This window comes from Nipponia nippon, unplaced genomic scaffold (genome assembly GCF_047370975.1).
Source record: "Nipponia nippon isolate SJK-2023a ecotype South Korea unplaced genomic scaffold, ASM4737097v1 scaffold_5, whole genome shotgun sequence".
Lineage (NCBI taxonomy): Eukaryota > Metazoa > Chordata > Aves > Pelecaniformes > Threskiornithidae > Nipponia > Nipponia nippon.
This window is the reverse complement of record NW_028262369.1, coordinates 39,097,705-39,119,816: the sequence shown is the minus strand read 5'-3', so window position 1 is coordinate 39,119,816 and position 22,112 is coordinate 39,097,705. Positions and strand designations below refer to the sequence as shown.

Genomic DNA, 22,112 nt, shown 5'->3' with positions numbered 1-22,112 from the left:
ACTACTCCACATGGAACAGTGGCCCTTCGCCCATGCAGTTGTATCTTTAGAAATGAGTGGTGAAGGTTATAGGAAGAAGTTATTACTAAGTTTGCTCAAGTGCTCTGCAGTGAATCTTAAGCTTTCCAGTTCAAGAGGAAAAAATGGCTTCCCCTCCTCTTGTTTTTACAGAACCCTGTTGTCATTCAAAAGTAGGCTTGAAGATCCTTTCTCTTCTTCCTTCTTGTTCCAGTCGTCATTGTCACTAGCTGATGTAAAAAAATGCCCTTAAATTAACCTTCTCCAAAAGAAGTTTTGTGGAAGTCTGTCATTTGGACAACTGAAATCTCTGCTTGGATAGTTAGCCTCCTCTAAGACTTGCTTTTCAGCATATAAAGTGATGAATTCTAGCAGGACCTGCAGTAATTTATATTACTTTGTACCTGACAGCACAGAGATCCCTGGTGTTCCTCGAGTGTGGATTTGGATTTTTTCGTCTTTATGCATAATGATTTGTGTCATTCTCTCAATCAAAAATCGATTAGAATAAATCTGTCCTTCTTCTAACGAGTGTTATATCCCATCAGTGTGGCTTGTATCCTCTGGCGCGGCATATGGGAACTGTGCTAATGTGCCGTGGAGCCCCCAGCACGGATTCACGCAATTTGCAGGAGCTGGTCACACTTTTCAGCTGACAACACTGTAGAAATCTCCATGAAAATACAACAGAAAGTATATTAGCCTTTATTATTTGAATAAAATCCATCACAGTTATGAGTTGGTCTTGAGTTGTTGTATTATCCCCTTTAGTGTCTTACTCCTTTTTCTGCTACTTTCTTACAGCAGAACACATGTTACTCATTAGTAGCATGGATGATACGGGAAACAAGAATGTTGAAATTGTATTGAATATGTTCCAGATGTTAGTATCAAACAAGGTTGGGTCTGCATTAAGGTTTCCTTTAAAATACTCTTACTAATTGGAAGGGGAAAATAATTCAATACTAAATGATTCTCTAGAATTCTAAGTGCACTAAACATTTGCCATCATAAAACATATACGTAATAAGCGGTTCTTATAAAACTGCCTAACCTGCTTTCCATCTTCAATAGGCTTTGCAGGCATTAAGCATCTAAAATTTGATTGTGGTAAGAGCCAAGATATGCTAACAAGGTTAAATGGATGCACGGTCCAAAGTTAAACAAAAGCCCCAGGATGGCTGTGTGTGCTCAGGAGAGAAGGGACTAAAGGCTTGTAGCCACACTAGGATGTATAAACTGGAAGATACTTTTGACTCTTTAAGTGCCCATTTGATGGGGATGAGATGCAAGAGCGTATCTGCACGTCTTTGGAGCTGCTGAGTCAATCTTGATATGTGAATTGGATGAACTGGCCCTTAAGCAGCGATAATACTGAATTTTGGCAAGATGTTGGTGTTGCTGATGCAGGTGAGGTTGGCAGGAATGGGATGTGGGGCTGGAGTGGGAAGCTGGCAGAGCCCAATCCTGGTGTTTGTGCATGGCAGAGCAGCAGAACGGTAAAGCCCAGGCAGGATGAAGCTGTGGTTTCATGTTGGCTTTCAAATACCCGCAGGCAGTGTGGAGGTGATAAACAGTCAGATTAGTAGTGTCATAGAAAGGGCTTTCTGTTTGTTTTTTTCAAAGTGGTAAATATGCAAGGGGTAGGATTTAAAGTACCTAGGGGAAGTAACTAGCTTCCTAGTCAGAGGAAGATAATCAGGAGAGGTCTGTGAGGGAGCTAAGAAGAGTGAGAGCAGCTGATTTGGAAAGAAGAGAGCTCTTGCTGCTCCCACTGGAGTGACAGTGCCTTGAAGTGGCACCTGCTTGCCTTTGGGCCAGATCTGCAAGTGCAGTAGGTACTGCTGGAAAGAAATGTTAATGAATTTTAGCGAATAGCTTAGGCAGCGCTGGATGCATGCAGCGTAAGAATAGACTAAAATACAGCATAAATGGAGAGAAGGTGGCAGAAAGGACTGTCTTGTGTCATGTACTGGCTGAGCATCAGTGGACTTTATGGTCTAGAAATAAGTTTTCCTTAGTTGGGTACTAGCTCCAGGCATGCAAGCGTATGCTGGGCATGGCACGACACCCACTTCAGTGGCTGGGCAAATATGTGAATTTCAGCGCATGAAGATTGCTGTTCGGTACTGCCAGCACATTCAAGAGAAATAATGTTCATGAGTCTTGAGTTCTTAGCAAGAGTAGTACAGGCCTGGGACATAGCTACACAAACACCTGCGTGAACCTCGGTAGAAACGCAGCATCTGGAGTAACCCGTCTGTTACTTACCCCACTGTCGTTCCTTGTACGTGAGCAATCTTACCACATATGTGGTCCAAGTGCAGTGGAGCCAGCCTCTGGTAGATACTCCGATCTTCGGTTCAGATTTCAAGGGCTGTATCTCAGTCGCTTATGAGGCTGGTCTGAAAGCAACTCTACAAAATGCAGTAACTCCCCCAAAACGTTGGTTTCTTAATATATATTGAGTGGCGCAGAGCAACGCTCTGCACCCCTTCCTTCAAAACAGAGCTGGCAGAAGTGGCATGCCTCGGGCTGGTGGGGCGCGAGCCAGCGTGCGTCCGGATGCCACGCAGCTGCACTGGTGTGAGAGTGGGCCTACGCCAGTAAGCCCTGCTTAAGAAGTCCTGCTTAAGACTGGTACAGCCGCGTGGGCTCGGCGCCACCAGGGTGACGGGGTTTCTGCAGGACATCTGGCCCGCATCCAGCCGGGACGGAGCGCAGGCAAAGCAGGCATGCCTCGGTCTGCCCTTCGCTGTGCAGATAAGCTCAGCTGCGCACTGTTAGCCAGGATGTGAACTTCTGCTCCCTCTGAGAGTATTTCCATCTTGAGTGTCCAGCAGAACAGAGGGCCTTGAAAAGAAGAGCTTTCTTAATGCGTGCTTGAGGTGCCGGCGAGGGAGGCAGTTACAGACAACCTGAATGTACCAGTCACTATCTTCTTCATGTGGATGAGTCCTTGTAGGAAGTGATGGGAAAATCCAGATGTCTTCTCCTCTAATGTGATAAATTTGTACAGAATAAAGACCAGATGAAGGCTGGAGGGGAGGATTGGTAGATGTACTGCATGGAAATAGGTGTTCACAAGGGAATCCATCTGCTGAGAGGGAGGAATTAGCTCTTTCTCCTGAACCTTTGCTATGGAAAGCGCACATTTTTGTCAGCAACTCCATTTCTGTCTTGTTCAGAGTCTTGCACCTTGTTCTTCATGTGTGTGTGTGTTATGATAGAAGCATCTTAACAAACGTCAACTCCATTCTGGTCTGCAAAAAACAATTCGATAAACAAGTGCTCCTTGGCTCTCGGTTTGTTCCCGAGCCCAAGAAATGCTTGTGGAGTTTAGAAACGCTTTTTGTGCAGGTTGTATAACACGGTCTGCTGCAGGACTTAACTCATCAGTGGCTGGGATAACTGATTAGCAGGTTCTCTGATCTGCACTTGTACATTAGGAAAATGAGACTTCTCTGCTGGCTGTGTTATTGTTAGAAGTTTAAAATATTTCTTCAACTGTTACAAAGGGCAACTTTTTCATAGATTTTTTTTTTTTTTTAACTGAATATCATTGCTTGGACTGCTCCCATTTTGTATGCATATTCTTAAAAAGGAATTAAAAAACCCCAAATAGACAAACTTTCTGCTCTCTAGATGAGGTAAGCTTGGTAGTAGCACTGACCACCAGCTTGGAGGATTTGAGGTTTATCCTCTGTACCCGAAGCACAGGCATGTGTAACTTATGCCTTGAGCATTGCCTTTAACAAATATTCCTGTTCTGTGGGAGCTGGCAGGATATGTACTGTGCACCGGTGGGTTTCGGGAACGGCCCCTTTGGCAGGACAAGGCCCGCATGGCCTGAGGCACGGTAGACATCTTCCTGGACTCAAGGGCTTTGCTTTTTCCAAATGAAGTCTGTTTTAAGATGGACTCTCTGACTTCTAAATGGCCAGCTGCTAACTGTATCTTGAGTGAACTGTCCTTTTAACCAGCTGATATAATTAATCAATTCTAATGTAATTAAACATATGTGTACACCAAAGTCAAATGATCTCTAGTGCTACAATAGCTGGATGTAGACTTCACAAGACCAGACAGAGCTCTGCCATTTGATCAGTTGAGGATTTTCTTTCATTTTGAACTTTTTTCCAAAAGAAGCATTTTACTTCAATTGCAGATGCACACTATCTGGAAAAAAAATCATGCTTCTAGCTTATATTTCTCTTCTATGCCTTGGCAGCCTCTGAACTGACTGGTTCATGTGAGTCTAATTCTTATATGAGTGACTTTGGTGCAAATTAGGGGTTAAGTCAATTAACATTCTCCTGTGATCCTCTGAATCAAAAACATACTGTATCTGTTACTGTCAGGGGTGGGCTGAGCCCTTTTGGAAAAGCAGGGCTGCTTTTCATAAATATTTGTCTTGCTTTAGTTTCCTGAGATATAGTTTAAATGTAAACTGCTCCGTATGTTTCAGCTTTTGTGCTATCTTGCTATATCACATCATGCTGTCTCTCGTACTGTATAAGAGTACGGCACTACATCATGCTGTGGTGATTATTTGAAAGGGCGTACACTCTGTTTTGGACTAGATATCTGTTATCAGTGTAGATAATTGCTGTCAGACACAAAATAGACTCAGTAAACAAACATTTCATTTTATCATGTGACAGATGCCTGCTGTTTTGTACAATGTATTTGAACGACGTTCGCTATAAATCAGCACTGCTTCAAAAGCAACAAATCCAACTCACCCAAATCCTTCCTGATGTAATTACTTTATAGTAGAGATTAACTTTTCATTGTTATATATACATGATTGCATTTTTCAGTGTTTGGAGATAACAGTGTTTGACATAAACAAATAATTCACATCTAAGATGAACCAATTCCTCCTACCGCTATCACCGCTTTGTTTTTCCTTTGGGGTTTTTTTTGGCTTTTTTTCTTTTTTTATCATTGGTTTCCTCCCTGATAAAGACAAGACTACCTTCAATTTTGGAACTCATACTTTAAATTTAGACTTCCAGAGAGAAAAGAACCAACGAGTTAGCATATTCAGGAGAACTTAAAAGGGCAATGGAAATAAATGTCTTCATTTTGTGGATCATGAACATGAAGCCTCTGCTTGTGTTCCCGTGGGTTTTGTGACCAAAAGGATGATCGTTATTTGACAGGTGTAATCTACGTATTGCTTTTTTTCTCCAAATGATGTGCACCTGTGTCTTCCTCTGCAGGTCCCGTGCCTAGGAGTGAATGTGTCTTATCGCCTGTTAATAATTCACACCCAGTCCATGCCTTGTTGGAGAGTTTTACAGTCTTATCTGGCTGTGCAAGCCGAGGCACAACAGGCCTGCCACAAGAGGTGCACGTCCTCAATCTCAGAAATCCTGAGGAAGGTCTTGGCCATCATGAAAGAGAGGTAAACAGGAAATTACTGGCTACAAGTGTGTCCACAAATGGGATTGTTCTACGTTAATTTGCTGAATAAAGTTATTTCTGAATTATGACCAGAAAGACTACAAAGAAGCACGTGCAATTTGTGTGGATACTGTCCACCTATGCTTTGCGTGTCATATGAGTAAACCGCTTCCATACACAGCCACTCTCTCCATCACCTTTCACAACCACAAAGTATACTTAAGAAAAGGTGGCAGGATGGGCAAAGGAAATAAGAAACAGATTTAGATCTACAAGAGGCCTTTACAGAATTGGCTGTCTTCAAAGGCAGGTTGTTTACCTAAATGTGTTGTAAGTTAACATGAATACCTTTGGATCCCTGCCATGACCACGATAAACAAATATTTAAGTTCAGATTCTTTTAGCCCTGTAATACATCCTTAATGCTTCACTGAGGGGGGACTGCTGTACAGAAAGCAAGTGTTGCTGACTACGGTAGTACTTAAGTACAGTCCAATTACTTATTTATGTACGTTGTACTTGGAGGGACTGACAGGAACTTTAGCTGCTCTGAGAGCAACAGCACACGAAGAAAATTTTTGATGTTAAGTTGTGCAGTACTGTTGTTTACTCTCAAAACACATCAAAACAGTGTGCCGAAGTGAAAAGAAAACATTGCATACCATGGCAACTGAGCTGCTTAGTTCATGTTCCTACAGTATTGCACACAGAAATCCTTAGTACTGTGTCCTGTGAGAGCAACGTGCCTGTACACAATTAGCAGAATTTGTAATGAGAGAACAAAGATGATGATCTAGCAGGCGGAAGCTTAGAAAAAGAGGGTCTAAATCTGTGCTGAAAGAACTTTTAAGTGGAGTCTTTTATAGTGATTTAAATAAAGGCAGATACTCTTGGCCATAATGGAAATCTTTCCACTGACTTCAATAGCAGCCTTGTTGGGTTTGTGGTATGTTCAGCTCAATGTGTATTGTATGCATCCATGAAACTTCAGCTATTGTGTTCATTTTCAGTATATACACTGTCTCAAATGTCTAGTGTATGATGGAAAAAGCCATTTACTATTTTTTCAGTAGGCATCTCATTGGCTGCCTTAATCCAAAATGTCAGGTCTTCTTCAGTTCAACTGTCAGGAAACAAATAGAAAAATAACACTTTTTTTTTTGGTGGGGCTGGGAATGAGGAACAGAGATTTTTATATTTAGTTTGGTTTGGGTTTTTTTTGTTTGTTTTTTAAAAGCCTTTCTTAGTTTACCAGGCTCTGGGTTGTCAGCCTGATGAGTGCACTGTGAATGCCTGAAAAAAAGTGTAGGTACAATCAGTTCTCTGGGCATGAAAACCAAATAACCAAATTGCAGTTAGAATCTCTATTCTTATCTTTTTTTTTTTTTTTGTACAATAGTTTTTTATGAAAGCTAAACAGTTAAACAGCCTTATGGGATTCTGCCATGTATTTGTCCGTGCCTCTCTTATCACCCAGGACCCTTAAATCCATTGGCAAATCATAGACAAATTTGGTATGAGGGGTAGATCTCACAAGGTAATCACAAATTTTGTTGAAAACGGGCAGAAGAGTGCCCTTGCTGTGGGGACGTGGTATAGTGGGAACTTGTAATTCTTAGTTATTAAAGGGTGCCTGGGGATGGGTTGAAGCAGGCTACAGCTGGAGCTTGTACCCCCCGAGAGACCAGAATGAATCAACTGCAAAGCGCACATTTGCATAAACCCAAATTTCCCTCTGATTCGATGCTCCTAGCTCTGCTTGCGTAACTGTGCCATCTCTGCAGTTGTGTGCACACGTGATGTGAGCTAGAGTCACGCATGCACAAGGTTGCAGGCTGTGCCACTACTGTCTAATCATCTTGACAGAAGGATAGAAGATTTAAATATTTGGCTTTGAATAAAAATAGTTGCTGTCTAGCAGAAAGAGGCTGCATGTGCCCCCTCTAAAGTGCTTACGGTAAGAAAGAGGTTTTCCCCAAGCTGTCTCTTCTGTGTACTTCTGCGGTATACCAAAGCGTAGGGTACAGAATATATTTCACAATTTGTAGCCTTAGCCGCCTCCTTCCATCTCCCAACCAGTTTCCAGTCACACCCCTTGGAGATGGCTGCTCTAAAAACGCACAGGAAGCTGGAGCAAGGCTTGCTGGCGACAGTGTCGAGCAGAAGAGTGTAAACAACTGGAAAGATCGGGTTTTACTTATAGGATCAGACTTGGAAAACAAAGCAGAGCAAATGTTATCTTTTCCATTATTGTAAAAACCAACTCCAAGTGGCCTTTTGTCTTAAAGTAGAATGTACCTATCTCCTCAACTTAAATTAGTTTGATTTACCAGCTGAGGTATTTCCTGTTGCCTGCAAATGCTGATAGCAAAGGTAGAGATCTGTTTGTCATACAGTATTTCCAGTACACTCCAGAATAAAACCAGTATTTTTGTTTGACAGTACATTGGTTAGATTCAGCAGCATTGAAAGCATGTTTAAAATAAATCACGCATTCATTCAGAGGTTGGCTGAAGTTCTGATAAAGGTTTTTCAGATCTTGCATTCCATGTTAAGTGAAGGCTTGCTTTGGGGGAGGAGGTTGGGTTTTGTTTTGTTTTTAACCTGCCCTGTACTAGATGCTGCTAAATTACACATTCCTTACTTGCTGGGAGGAGTGTAAACTTCCCCTAGCAAATTTCTTGGAGGGCTCATGCATTAAACATACTTGTGCAGTTATCCTGGTTCTCATAAATATGCAACATACATGTATGCATTAATTTAACTCCCTTTGACGCTTGTGTAGAATATACAGACAACAAGCGTTGGCAAATTTAAACATAGGAGGGAGGGGTGGCTGATGTGGGGGGAGGGCACGGCAGGGGCTTGTGTTCCTCCTGTAATGTGCAGGCTTTTCTGTGAAGATTAGTAAAGTTTGGGTGCTTTTTCTTCCCTGTGAATGGAAAAAAAATAGGTGGACTGGAAATGTATGGGATTATGTATTCTGAACAAACTTTACAAAACTAAATCAGGAATTTAGCACTTTCATGTTAAGGCTGAAATCTGGTAAATATAAGGTCGTGTCATGAAATGCTGTAATCATATCTGTGATCTTCAAGGAATTTGTATTTTACTCGGTTAATCACTGTTGGGGTAACATCTCATTTGTTGAGACTGTGAAGACACTTTCTTCAAGTAAGAACCCCAAAAGTTCCAATCTCTTTCAAGTATTTCTTAGAAATGTCTTTTATCACAATTCATATTGGCCATGCTTTATCGTAGGAAATAGAATACGGGTGCATGTAATAGCCACAAGTGTTTATATTGAACTTGGCATGAAAAATGCAAGCCCTTTTTGTTTGTTTTATTTGATCAAGTATTCCTGGGGAAGTGAGTGCATGTGTGCATTTCTGTACTGATCTGGGTCTCAACTGAAAGCCAGGAACTACTGAACTCTTATAATAACTCGCTCTTTGGCTTTGGGTATCTTCCCTGTTTCAGTTTCCCAGTTTTTAGAAAGGAGATAGTTGCTTTCTCATGGAGCTGCTCATTCTCTTATGAGAAAGAATTGTTGTTTGTGGAGGCCCTCAGAAACTCTAGAGACTTGCATCAGAAAAATGTGTTTAGAAAAATGTAAAAATTATTTTGAGATGAAAGTCACTCCTTAGGTATATTATCAAGTCCTAAATTAATGGAGGATTCTTTTATTATACCTGTCAGTTGAATTTCCCTGAGCTGCTTCAGGCACACAGCCACAATTGAAATAGCTAAAGGGGGAGCAGGGGCATATAAAATTAATCTCATGTGAATACTTAGGATTGAATACATGTGAATACATGGAATCAGAGTTCCTGGCAATGGATTCACTATTGTTTTCATTGACATCCTCATCCTCAATAGCTTTAAGATGTTATGCCTGATACAGATGTTTAACATGTGTTATGTGAAATGAAGGCAGGAAAATCAAGGAACCATCTTTATTTTTATAATTTTGCGTAATGCCACTGAGGCTGTAATAATTCGACAGACTTTTTCCCTACTGTTTAATCAGCGTTACCTGGCAACAATTTCATAATAAAGAAATATTTTCATTTGAGAGCAAACCTGATATTAAAATGCCTGTTAGTTCCTGCGGAGCAGGCTAATTATAATGGCCAGGTACTTACTAGTGATGTATCTCAGGTTCCTAAGCCGACGCACTTAAAAGTCATTAAATGATGGGCAAAATTATTTAAGTCCAATATTTAAGTGCTTTCTGAAGAGATCCTCTAAGTTGTAAAAATGGAACAGGAAAAGACTCTGAAACAGTCACCTGATAATGTATTTCGGCATCCTGATCTTTGCAGTGCATCCTGAATTCAGGATAATTCTTCTGTGTCACGATGGTTTTGTATTTCAGGACTAGGAAGATCTGGACAATGCGGGTGATGAAAACCTGGTTCATTTCACCTCTTTTCCTACAAGGCTATGTCAAGGAAAAATGTTTTGTTGCATGCTCAGGCCTCCAGGGATCCGGGGAACAGCCTTGAGATTCAGCTGTGATAAAGGGGCCACTTTCTGGGCATGGTTTAAATGTGCTGACCTGCTGCACCAGAGCCATGGTCAGAGGGGGCCTGGACGTCTGGAGCAGGCAAGAAGGGTTTTCAAGGTTTGTTATTTGATGGCTGAAGTTAGTGAGGTTTTTTTTACCTAGTTGTTTGTTTTTGTTACCTAGTTGTTTGTTTGATTCCATTTTGTTTATTTCTTCCTCTAAAAGTGCATTTGTTAAAATAAGTTTCCATTTAGTAGCAATCAAATGTCCACTTAGGTTGTTTTCTGAGACTTTAGGATCTCAGATATAGTGAAAATAAAGTCAGCTTCTTTTTCCAATGTGGTTTTTAGTGCTGAGCTCTCGGTGTCAGCTTGACCAGCTTCTCTAAAATGGACAAGGCAGGCTAGTTTGAATTTTCGAAGCACGCTGCAGCATGGGCTTAATAATCCAAATTAAAATAATTGGATTATTATCCTATACAGTCCTAAACTCGTACTTAAAATAAGAGGCTGAAGAATAGAGTTTGTTACTTCTGTGAGATTAAACTTTTGAGTAAGACTGCAGTCTTCACTACCATTAATACTGGATCTGTGCACTGCTAGATCATTTGGCTGTACGAATTTGATGTTTCTGGTGAGCTGACCAGAATATTTGGTGCATAATTTCGGCTGGGAAATAAAGGACGTGTTGCTTGGTTTGCCAGGCTGCATTGCATTTGCCCTCTGCTCGTTTACTGTGGTACAGTGGGAAGCCGACGCTGCTGCATGTGGGTATGTTTGGTACTTCTGGTAGGCCAAAGGCCTTTGTTTTGAAGAAAAATAGTTGCTGCTCTAGAAAAAGCTTCCCAAGATAAAAGAAAGCACCCTGCCTGTGCCTCTGCCAAGGTACAGACTGGTTCTCAACACTGCAAGGGTATTTTGCTGGTTTTGCCTCTCCACTTTCTGAACATCTGTGCTTGGCAGCAGTAATGGATATCTAACTATGGCAGCAGACTTACAAGTAGCAATGCAAGTATACGCAGAGATTTTGAACCAGGGATGGCGTGAACTACCTATAGCGAGATGGTTTGGGAGGAGTGGTGCAGGTGGCTATGTTGCTGCCCAGCCTGTCTGGGGATGAAGAAGAGGAGATGGAAGTAGTGGAGATGCTTAATCTTTCTGGAGATGGAGAAGTCTGAGTTGAGACTTCAGATGAGAGGAGCAATAACTTGGTGGCCAAGGATCTCGTTCCAAATGTGAGAAGGTAAACCCTAAAGACTACAATGTGGGAGAGGTTTGATGAAAGTCTGGGCTGAGCTCATCCAGCTTCATGAATCAAGCCCTGAGAGGGTGTCTTTCAGGAAATATCATCTCTGTCACTTGGGATCTGACACCCTAAGTCGCGTAGCCGGCCAGTTCAGTATTGGGAGTTGACAGACCAGAGTAGTTTGGGAAACGACTTTCGCCTTTGGGAAGGTGTTTGACTTTGCAGTTCTGGTGTGACACATACACTATACTTTGCTTGCACGGGCTTCCCCAGCTGTCAGGGTTTCAGCGGGGCTGTAGGTCTTTCCTGGTCCTGTGTTACCAAGAAACGGTATTTACTTTTGTACTGCATGTTTTTGTGAGACACTTTAAGATGACATTTCTAGATCTGGGTGCGTGCGTTTTCCACAACTCTTGTTTAGCTTCAACCTTAGATATGCAGGCCAGCTCTCTGTTATGCTGAGCCCATCAAGATCAACAGGATCACTTTCACCCTGTTACTGCTTGTTCCTTGATGATTCGTGGCTCACGAAGTCCCACAGACACAGCGTTATCAGTCCAGCCAGAACCTGCAGACTGACAGTGGGAAATGAGTTTGGCCACCTGCAAACGTGTCTGTCAGGCTTAAGGTTGACTGCTGCTTTTTATCACGATCTTCTTTCACGGTGTTTTGCATAACGCTTGTAAGGGAGAGGGAAAGGGCCCACATCAGAAGACCAAGAACGGGAAGCCCAGATGAATTACTGCTTCCACCAGTGCTCTGTGCCAGTGAGGTCTCAGAGTCAAGTTGTGAGTGACGCTGTGGCAGACATACTCCAGGAACACCCTGTATTTGTTGCTTGGAAAGCAGTAGTCCCTCATCACACGCATCTCTTGATCCTGGGTATTTTCCAAAGCTTGCCCACAGCCTGTGGTAGCTCCACTGGCTCACCAGGGTGGCTTCACAGGCTGCTGTTACTCCCTTCCCCACAGCCCTGCCCAAGAGCCCTGTCCAGGCTGCTGGACCGAATCAGAAGTGAAGCACACAATAGATTTTATAAAGCCTTAAAGATACTGACAGCATGCTCCAAAAAAATTGTAATCATTCCATGTCTTTCTCAGATGATGCCATGTCTACTGAAAGCTGCAACTTCTATGCAGCTAATACACTAAAATGACACTGATGTCTTAATTGCCTTGATTGACGGAAAACCAAACAAACCAACAGCCACCCTGGCCTCCATTTCTTAAAGAGCCCTTACAACCCTTTTCCCCCTCTTCCATAGCACTTTGAAGCATCTGCGCTTGCATAAAATCCAGCCTTTTTTAATGTGGCTTTTTCATCTTGTTTGCTCTGGACTGCAGTCTTTGCGGGTTGTTTTCAGCCAGCTCAGGATTTGCTGGTCATTGGATTTGGCAATCGTTTCAAGTTCTGCCCACCAGAACTGCCAGAGGAAGTCATGTGTTGGCCAGAGGAGCCTGTTTGTGCAGAGCCCGCTGTCCTGCAGGAGCGTGGCTTGATGCGTGTCTGCCCTTAAAGAGGCAGCAGTGACTTCTCATGGCTTGGAAAGTGCTGTGCAAACCCTCGGTGTTTTCTTTTTTTAGAAACGGGACTGTTTGCTGTGTGCAGAAAGTGAGACCTGCTCTCAGTTTCAGAGCGCTGTGTGGAATGGTGTCTGAAGCCATGCCAAAGCCCACCACAGAAGGCTAAAAGGTTCAAAAGGAAAAATGTCAGAGTCACCCTTCTGACCACTCAAATTTTTCAGTTTTGCTGACTTTTAAATAGCTTTTAAATAGCAATTTAAAATGACCTGTTGGAAGCTGAGAATTGGACTCTCTCTTGTTTTCTTCTGCTGCGAGTGCCCGCAGGTACTGATGGGCTGTCGCGGGATTGTAGAGAGAAACAGGGCTGCTGCTGCTGTCTTTACTAGGTGGGACTCTTCCTCGCTCTCCGTCTCTCATGTGCGTGTAAGCACACTGTGCACATGTGCTCACACATTCTTTCAGGCAGATGCATGTGTTTTGATTTTGATCATAAACTGTGATTCATGTTCTTGGTCTCCAGTTCCCTCCTCAAAGCTTCTGCCTGACATGCCTTGGAGTATTTATAAATTACTGCTTTGTCTATAGTTACTTTCCCCAGGAAAAGATAATTAAGGAAGTGATGATGTTTCCAGGAGTCCATTTATATCACAAACTCGATGGGCAGGTTCCAGTCTAGCTTTGGGCTTGTGCGCGTGTGTGTGTGTGAGATGTTGGAGGAACGCTTGTCATGAGTGGTCGTGTTTATGTTGTTCTCTGGAGTGTCTGTTTGAACCAAAAGCTGGAATTAATGAAGTTGTTCTCCTCCAACCTCCCAGCATTGAGGAAAACTTCCAACATAAATTGTGTGGAGCTTGTTGTGCCTGGCAGCCATGCTCCTGTATCAGCTGAAAAAGTAAAACCTTGCAGTGGCAAGATACGAGAAGAGGAACAAATGTTTTAATTGTTTTTTTTCTTTTTTTAATGTAGATCATGCTTTTGACAACACTTATCATATACTCAAGTTTGTGTTTCTCTAGAAGAGTCTCTTATTTTCCCTGTGAAATATAAACAGAGTACTTCTCCAGTAATAAAACTTGTTATTTGAAGGAGACAATGCAAAAATAGCACCACCGTGAGGTACAAACATCTGAAACTTAAATTGCTTGAAAAATTTTGAAGGAATTATAGGTAATTTATAGCTGATAGTGTCTCTTTAACAATTGCTGTGGCAATTTATAATACAGAAATATTTTTATTATGATTGGAGCTCGTGCTATATGTGATAAACATGACGGAGGCAGTTGTTAGAGTCTCTAGATGAGAGGTAGTATTTGATGATGACCCAAATCTCATCAGGAAGGGAAAAGTATTAAAATCTATCACCTTTCTGGATATAACCGGCATTCTCTAGCCCTGAAGACTGGTTGAAGTCTGGCTCACTCTTCTGTCATCACCCAGGGACGCAGAATCTTCGTTTCTTCTGCACGGACACGATCTGCTAGTGTATGTGAATACGTAAGTGAAGTTTTGAGGCCTATTGGGAAACGTGACTCTGTATGACATTAGTTTTACAGAGGAGCACAGTGGCACTTGCTTTGTAGACATCTTTTCAGACTAGACCATTGGAACATGCCTTCTTTCCTCCACTAATTGGGTTTCAAGTCATACTTGCAATGAGGTAAATTGGACACTGAAAATACACCTGAAGCTACATGGAAAAATACTGCATGCAAGGAGCAGCAGTTCGTTCTTACACTGTTAGCTGGAAAGCAAGCCAGTATTTTCTGCAGTAAATCTTTTCAAGCAAGAATTAGCAAGGCAGTGCAGATAAGAAGTGCATGGAATGGCATCATTGTGCAAGAAAATACTTGCATGACAGCCTCAGTAATGTCTTCTGGAAGATTTTGTCAGTTTTCATGGCTTCGATTCTGCAAGTGTATACAGATGTGAGTTGTCATATGGGTAGGCCTAATTAAAGAGAAAATTTGATTCCTTAGGGGTTTGGTGGTTTGGGGTTTTTTCCATGTAGTCAGTATCATAAATTCATTCTTTGAAATATTCCCAAAATACTGTTTCGTTTGTACAGAGAGTAAAAGTTCTGATTATTTTTTGAAGTTTGAAAATAGAAAAAATTGGGGAAGAATGAAGGCCTGCCTTAGGGGAGTAGAGAGACAATGTGTTGGTTACCGTTACTTTTCATCTTCTGAAAGCGGTTTACTTTGTATTTAATTTCTAATACCATTTGTGAGCATATGTATTACAGACACACACTTGCACCAACTCTTACTGAGGCTGGTGGCTTACTGACAATAAAGTAAACAAAGCTGTTTCCTAAATCTGGTGCCGCTGCTTAGGTTTTCATTTTTTTATGACTCGTGCACACACGCTGTTCTTTACCCTGGCTTGGAAAGCAAGAATTTAGTTTTACATGTCCAATGAAAATGTGAACTCCACATTTTACACCTCCCTATGTGACCGTGCCTCTCTAAAAGACACCTGTAGAACGATGTTTCTTTTTTGCAGTCATCTGGATCTATGTGTGGTCTGGCTGCAAAACCTTTGAGGAGTAAATTGTTTTATATGTGTGGGCTTTCAAATGGCGTAATCCTTTGTCCTGCAGTCTTTCCATTATCTATTCCATGTTTGTTTGTAATCTTTTCTTGCTTTATGAAGCCTCGTTGTCTCGGCCTTTTCCCCTTCCCCACCTGCAGCTTTTGAAACAGTGGAAAGTAGGGTGTTCATCTGTTCAGGATTTACCCTGAGAGCTGGAAATCCTGCATTCAGATTCCAGTTTTGCCATGATGTTCTTTATGGCACGGTGCGCTATGTGACATCTGCATGGTGTTTTGCAGTTGTGATTAACTGTGTGAACTTGCTGTGTCTACCATCAGAGCCTGGTAGAGATGAGATAGTGCTAATGCTGATCTCTGAACCCACGGTTAGTATCATACTGAGCTATGACTAAGGAGACCTGTTGAGAGGCAAGATGTATGAATACTGTAGTGGTACCTTAATGCAGCTATGTAATTTCTCGTTGGGTGGCTAGCACCTATCTAACTTGCTGAATATACAGGCAGTGGAAATTTAGAATCCTAGAATCATTTAGGTTGGAAAAGACCTTTAAGGTCATTGAGTCCAACCGTTACCCTAGCACTGCCAAGTCCACCACTAAACCATGTCCCTAAGTGCCACATCTATGTGTCTTTTAAATACCACCAGGGAGGGAGACTCAACCACTTCCCTGGGCAGCTGTTCCAATGTTTGACAACCCTTTCGGTGAAGAAGTTTTTCCTAATATCCAACCTAAACTTCCCCAGGTGCAGTTTGAGGCCATTTCCTCTCGTCTTATCGCTTCTTACTTGGGAGAAGAGACCAACCCCCACCTTGCTACAGCCTCCTTTCAGGTAGTTGTAGAGAGCAACAAGGTCTCCCCTCAGCCTCCTCTTCTCCAGGCTAAACAACCCCAGCTCCCTCAGCCGCTCCTCACAAGACTTGTGCTCTAGACCCTTCACCAGCCTCGTTGTCCTTCTCTAGACACACTCTAGCACCTCAATGTCCTTTTTTTAGTGAGGGGCCCAAAGCTGAACACAGTACTCGAGGTGCGGCCTCACCAGTGCCAAGTACAGGGGGATGATCGCTTCCCTGGTCCTGCTGGCCACACTATTCCTGATACAAGCCGGGATGCCATTGGCCTTCTTGGCCACCTGGGCACACTGCTGGCTCATGTTCAGGCGGCTGTCAACCAACACCCCCAGGTCCTTTTCTGCCAGGCAGCTCTCCAGCCACTCCTCCCCCAGCCTGTAGCGTTGCATGGGGTTGTTGTGACTGAAGTGCAGGACCCGGCACTGAGCCTTGTTGAACCTCATACAATTGGCCTTGGCCCATCAATCCAGCCTGTCCAGGTTGCTCTGCAGGGCCTTCCTACCCTCCAGCAGATCAACACTCCCGGCCAACTTATTGTCATCTGCAAACTTACTGAGGGTGCACTCAAGCCCCTCATCCAGATCATCAATGAAGATATTGAACAGGACCGGCCCCAACACTGAGCCCTGGGGAACACCACTTGCGACCAGACACCCACTGGATTTAACTCCATTCACCACAACTCTTTGGGCCCGCCCATCCGGCCAGTTTTTTACCCAGTGAAGCATACGCCTGTCCAAGCCATGAGCAGCCAGCTTCTCCAGGAGAATGCTGTGGGAGATGGTGTCAAAGGCCTTACTAAAGTCCAAGTAGACACCATCCACAGCCTTCCCCTCATCCACTAAGCAGGTCACCTTGTCCTAGAAGGAGACCAGGTTAGTGAAGCAGGACCTCCCTTTCATAAACCCGTGCTGACTGGGCCCAATCACCGTGTCCTGTACGTGCCACATGATGGCACTCAGGACAATCGCTCCATAACTTGTGTTTACCTGGAGAAGCCTGTGTGGATTTGCTCAGAATGTCCCAAATGCATTTAAGGGAGATGGTCCTGGCAGAAGTTTGTCATCTGTCTTTTATCTGTCAGTTTAAGAAGCATTTTCTTTGGGAAAGGAGCTGCTTTTTGTATGTATTCATATATCCTCCAACATAGTAGTGATCCCCCCGCTTTGTCTTTTTATGGCATTGGGCACGATGTTACACAGCTATTGGGTAATAGTTCAGGGATGGGAGAAGGGAAGAGGAGTATGAAATTAAATTTACTTTGCAGCCCAGCTGATTCACCAAAGAAAAGCTTAGATCTGCAATATATGTACAAGTAAGTGCAGAAGAGAATATTGTCTGGGAAAATGTTTCCTTTTCACATGAGTCTTCTACCTTAATTGTTAAAGTAAAATTTTGTCTGATGTGATACCGTTTTGTGAATAGGCCACTTAACAACAGTAGGGGAGATGCTGTACTTGCGGCTTACAGGAATGGTACCCTTAAACAGATCTAAAGCCAACAAGAAATTTTCCCACAAAATGTATAAAAGGAGGACTTTCCCCTTAGGATTCATTATACGGCATGTGAACAGTATTGACATCTACTGATTTATGCAAAGCTGAGCGAAGCATCGTGTTTTTAGGTCTCAAGTGCTGGGAAGCCTGACTGCTTTGTGGAAGGGCAGATGGCACAAATGGTTTCACTTAATCTTTGGGATCCTGAGCATCTAGTTCGGGTCACAGGAGGAACGGGTGAAGTGGTCCCAGCCTTGCACTGCTGGGCACGGGCTTTCCATTGCACGAACCGCAGAGCCTCGCGGGGCTGGTCGCTGCAGGCAGCCCTTGCTCTGCGGGTGCCCAAAGCAGGGACAGCATGTGAAAGATTAGGTTTGGTTGGCAGCACTGAGCGGAGACACTTGTGCAGAGACCGTCTGCTTTCTTCAGTGCAGCCAGAAGTTTTTGAAAAATCTTATTTTTCAGGAGAACTCTGATTCTCCGAACTATATAATGCATGAGATAACACTGAAGACATAAAAACTGGATTGAAATATATATGCACAGGGAAAGCTGGATCTCGTATTATTCAGGTAAATGAAACTAAAGTAGGCAGCGTACATGTGTGTACGATCTCTACGTAAAATTTATCTGTAAACTTTTTGGGTTATACTTTTAAGACCATTGTCACAGAATTAGCTCTATCGGTGTAAGTATGACTTATGCTAATACAGCTATAACCCTTTGAGTTCTGAAATAGCTCTCCTTATATAAAGCCTCAAGTTTTTTCACTTCTATTATTCTCACACTGTGAAAGTAATACCACTTTCCAGTGCAAATAGGACTTCAATAACTGTCCTGCCTGTTTGCCAAATTATTTGTATCAGGAATAGCTTTGGTCCTAATTTTTTTATTACCTAGGTATTTGCATAAATGATTAGCATCTAACATAATATGATCACATTTGGCAGCTCCAGCTTAAAATAACAACTTTGGAACACTAGAAATTAATGGGCTACATTTTTGTCTGAAGATAAATTATGTGACTGAGCTGTGGGCAGAAATGGTCAAACCTTTTCATGAAGACAGAAGCACTATTTTGTAACGTCTCCTTGTGTCAGAACTTTCTGGCGCCATGCGAGCTGTGGTGCTTTCTGAACGGGTACTTCAGTCACTGCATTTCCAGTAAAAACTTACCAGCACAGTTGCCGACTCTTACGCTTTTGAGGAGAAAGTATCACTGGTGCAGTAAAACATCAGTTATGAACCAGATACAAACGACAGTGCTGCCAGGTACTGAGCAGTATGTTTAGTGCCATACAGCATACTATACTGTACTAATCTTACACGATTTATTTGATAATGTTATAGTGTTAAATTTTACTTGTAATTTGCTTTTTTATTCTGTTGCCTGGAGCAGCTGAATTACGAATCCATATGAGGAGATCTAAACATGCTGTAATTCCATCCTGTTACACAGATCCTCAGCTTGGTCTTTTAATATTTAGGGCTAGAAAGGTACCAGAACTTAGACTGGAAGGAGAACTACAGATAATATTTGAATATGCTGCTGGACTCTCTTTCATCAGGCTGCTGGATACAACTGCTGTGTCAGTGGATGGGCAGGTCAGTTTTCAAGCTGGTTCTGAGGGTAAACCTTAGATCTTCGTTAAAGGCGGTATGTCCATTTGAGTACATTGCTTTCCGCTGAGCATAACAGGTGCCAAATGCAGAGGTGGTGCTCCATCCTTACTGAGGGCGAAGGGATCTTTGCTTAGTTCTCCTCTTGAACACATGCGTTGGGGCTGCCGTTTCTCCTCTGAATCATTAATAACGCATCTTCATGTGAAAGTGGCCTTCTGGGAACATCATGCATACTTCAAAATAGATTGTTAGTGGATGTTGGCACGCACATGTTGTGCAGGACTTGAATATCTTGATTTGTAGGCTCTTTGGGGAGGGAACTGTCTGTGTCTAGCACAGCACACCCTGACCTTTAGCCCCTGTTGCAGGACAAATAGAAAAAAAAGGGGGGGGGAGGTTTCAAACACCTTTTGGTCAAAGGTTTCTGACCGTACTTCTTAATGAAGAGCATGCAATGGGCCGTAAATCATAGCTGGGTAGTCCTTATCAACCTTCCTGTTCTCTTGCCGCCTTTTCAATGGAGCCCAGTTTTCCAGTCTGGGTGGTAGACCATAAGGGTCAGCAGATTGTGCAGTAGTATTCTTTTTTTATAAAAAAAATATGGGACCACATCAGTCTCTGGCTTAATGCCAGTAGCTTCAGAGGAATTATGCCAGGGGTGAATCTTTCCCATGATTTTCACAGTTGAGTTTATAACTGCTGTTTAGTTAATCTGATTCTCTCTGTAGAGTGTGAGTGAGAAGGTCCAGGCAATGCCAATCCATTTGCACCCATATATTTAGGATAAAACAAGCAAAAGGTTGATTTTAGAATTAGTTTAGAGTGTTTCCTGAGCCTTGGAATTAAACTTCAGTCCTCCACACACCTAGTAAATGCTACCACAGCTACCAGGCACTCAGACCTGTTCCCCAAGGACTGAGTGAAAGAAAGAAAAGGGCTTTCCCTCCCCACGTGTGCCTCATGCATCGCAGCCCCCCTGCTCTCTCCTTTAGCATCCTTTAGTGCTGGCCTGGGCAGAGAGAAGAAAGCGTGGTGTATCTCTGGCAAGGGCTGTGAGGGTGGCATAGCTTCGAGTTCTGCAGGAGAAAAAGTAACTGTGTGTGGGTATGAGTGCTTTTTTTTAATGGCATTGCAGTTTTCCTGGAGATATTTATTTCTCTGCTGTTCTGAAGATCTTCTGTCTCATTGCTGGGGTGAGTTTTCAAAAAAAATAGGTGCTTGCGCTGTACGAATAAAAGTCTGCATTGGAGAACCTTCCCAGAAGGGAAGCAGTGGGGTCTCGTGCTTGTAGAAACTTCCTTATACAATTGTTTGATTTAAGAGTGCAAATATGTAATCCTTTGAGCAAAATTATCTTCAAGCAATAACACCATGTGAACATATTTTGTGTTTCTTGGAAAAATCAGCAAACTCTCTCTCGGAAATTGTTGGCTCCTTAAAGCTGGACATTGCAATCTACTATAGCTGGCTTGGTATCAAATCTGTAACACAATATTCAATGAGCATAGCAAAAATACGAGAGAGAAAAAAAAAAAAAAGTGTTTCATTTTGAATTCACAGTCCCTACCTAAACAAGACACTTTTACTTTCATCTTAAGAAGAAAAAAAAAAATGGGCTGGAGATCCTTCCTGAAGCACTTGATGAACACTTTTGAAAAGTGGTGCAGTACTAGATCCCACCACTTGAGGTGGATTCATGGATTAATCCTTGACTGAATTCTTTTATAGCCAACATCTCTGTGTTGGAGAAGAGATCAATAGCCCAACTGAAGTGCATTTACACCAATGCACGCAGCATGGGCAATAAACAGGAGGAGCTGGAAGATGTGGTCGCCATCATGGAAACATGGTGGGATGACTCGCACAACTGGAGTGCTGCAATGGATGGCTACAAGCTCTTCAGAAGGGATAGGCAAGGAAGGAGAGGTGGTGGGGTAGCCTTGTATGTTAGGGAGTGTTTTGATTGTCTAGAGCTCAATGACGGTAATGATAAGGTTGAGTGCTTATGGGTAGAGATCAGAGGGAAGGCTAATAAGGCAGATATCCAGATGTGAGTCTGTTGTAGACCACCCAACCAAGATGAGGAAACAGATGTATTCTGCAAGCAGTTGGCTGAAGTCTCACAATTTCTAGCCCTTGTTCTCGTGGGAGACTTCAACTTACCAGATATCTGCTGGAAATACAACACAGCAGAGAGAAAGCAGTCTTGGAGGTTCCTGGAGTGTGGAAGATAACTTCCTGACACGGCTGGTAAGCGAGCCAACCAGGGGAGGTGCCCCGCTGGACCTGCTGTTTATGAACAGAGAAGGCCTGGTGGGCGATGTGGTGGTCAGAGGCTGTCTTTGGCTCAGCAAGATAGAGTTTTCAGTTCTTGGAGAAGTAAGGAAGGGGGTCAGCAAAACTGCTACCCTGAACTTTAGAAGGGCAGACTTTGGATTGTTTAGGAGTCTGGTTAACAGAGTCCCTTGGGAGGCAGTCCTGAAGGGCAAAGGAGTCCAGGAAGGCTGGACGTTATTCAAGGAGGAAATCTTAAAGGCGCAGGAGCTGGCTGTCCCCATGTGCTGTAAGTCGAGCAGGCGAGGGAGAAGACTGGCCTGGCTGAACAGAGCGCTTTGGCTGGAACTCAGGAAAAAAAGGAGAGCCTACCACCTTTGGAAGAAGGGGCAGGTGACTCAGGAGGACTACAAGGATGTTGTGAGGTTATGCAGGGAGAAGATTAGAAAGGCGAAGGCCCTGCTAGAACTTAAACTGGCCACCACCATTAAAGATAACAAAAAATGTTTTTACAAATGTATCAGCGAAAAAAGGAGGGCCAGGGAGAATCTCCATCCTTTGTTGGATGCGGAGGGAAACGTTGCCACAAAGGATGAGGAGAAGGCTGAG

General features: G+C 43.0%; 1 protein-coding gene across 3 annotated transcripts in view; it reads left to right on the top strand.

The window, feature by feature from the left end:
- TGFBR3 (transforming growth factor beta receptor 3) overlaps positions 1–22,112 on the top strand; it is a 130,224-nt gene that overhangs the window by 47,143 nt on the left and 60,969 nt on the right. For all 3 annotated transcript variants that reach the window (XM_087733578.1, XM_087733576.1, XM_087733577.1), the window contains exon 3: positions 5,247–5,431. In XM_087733578.1, coding sequence (XP_087589704.1) covers positions 5,247–5,431 — 185 coding nt within the window. The remainder of the gene's footprint in view (positions 1–5,246; positions 5,432–22,112) is intronic.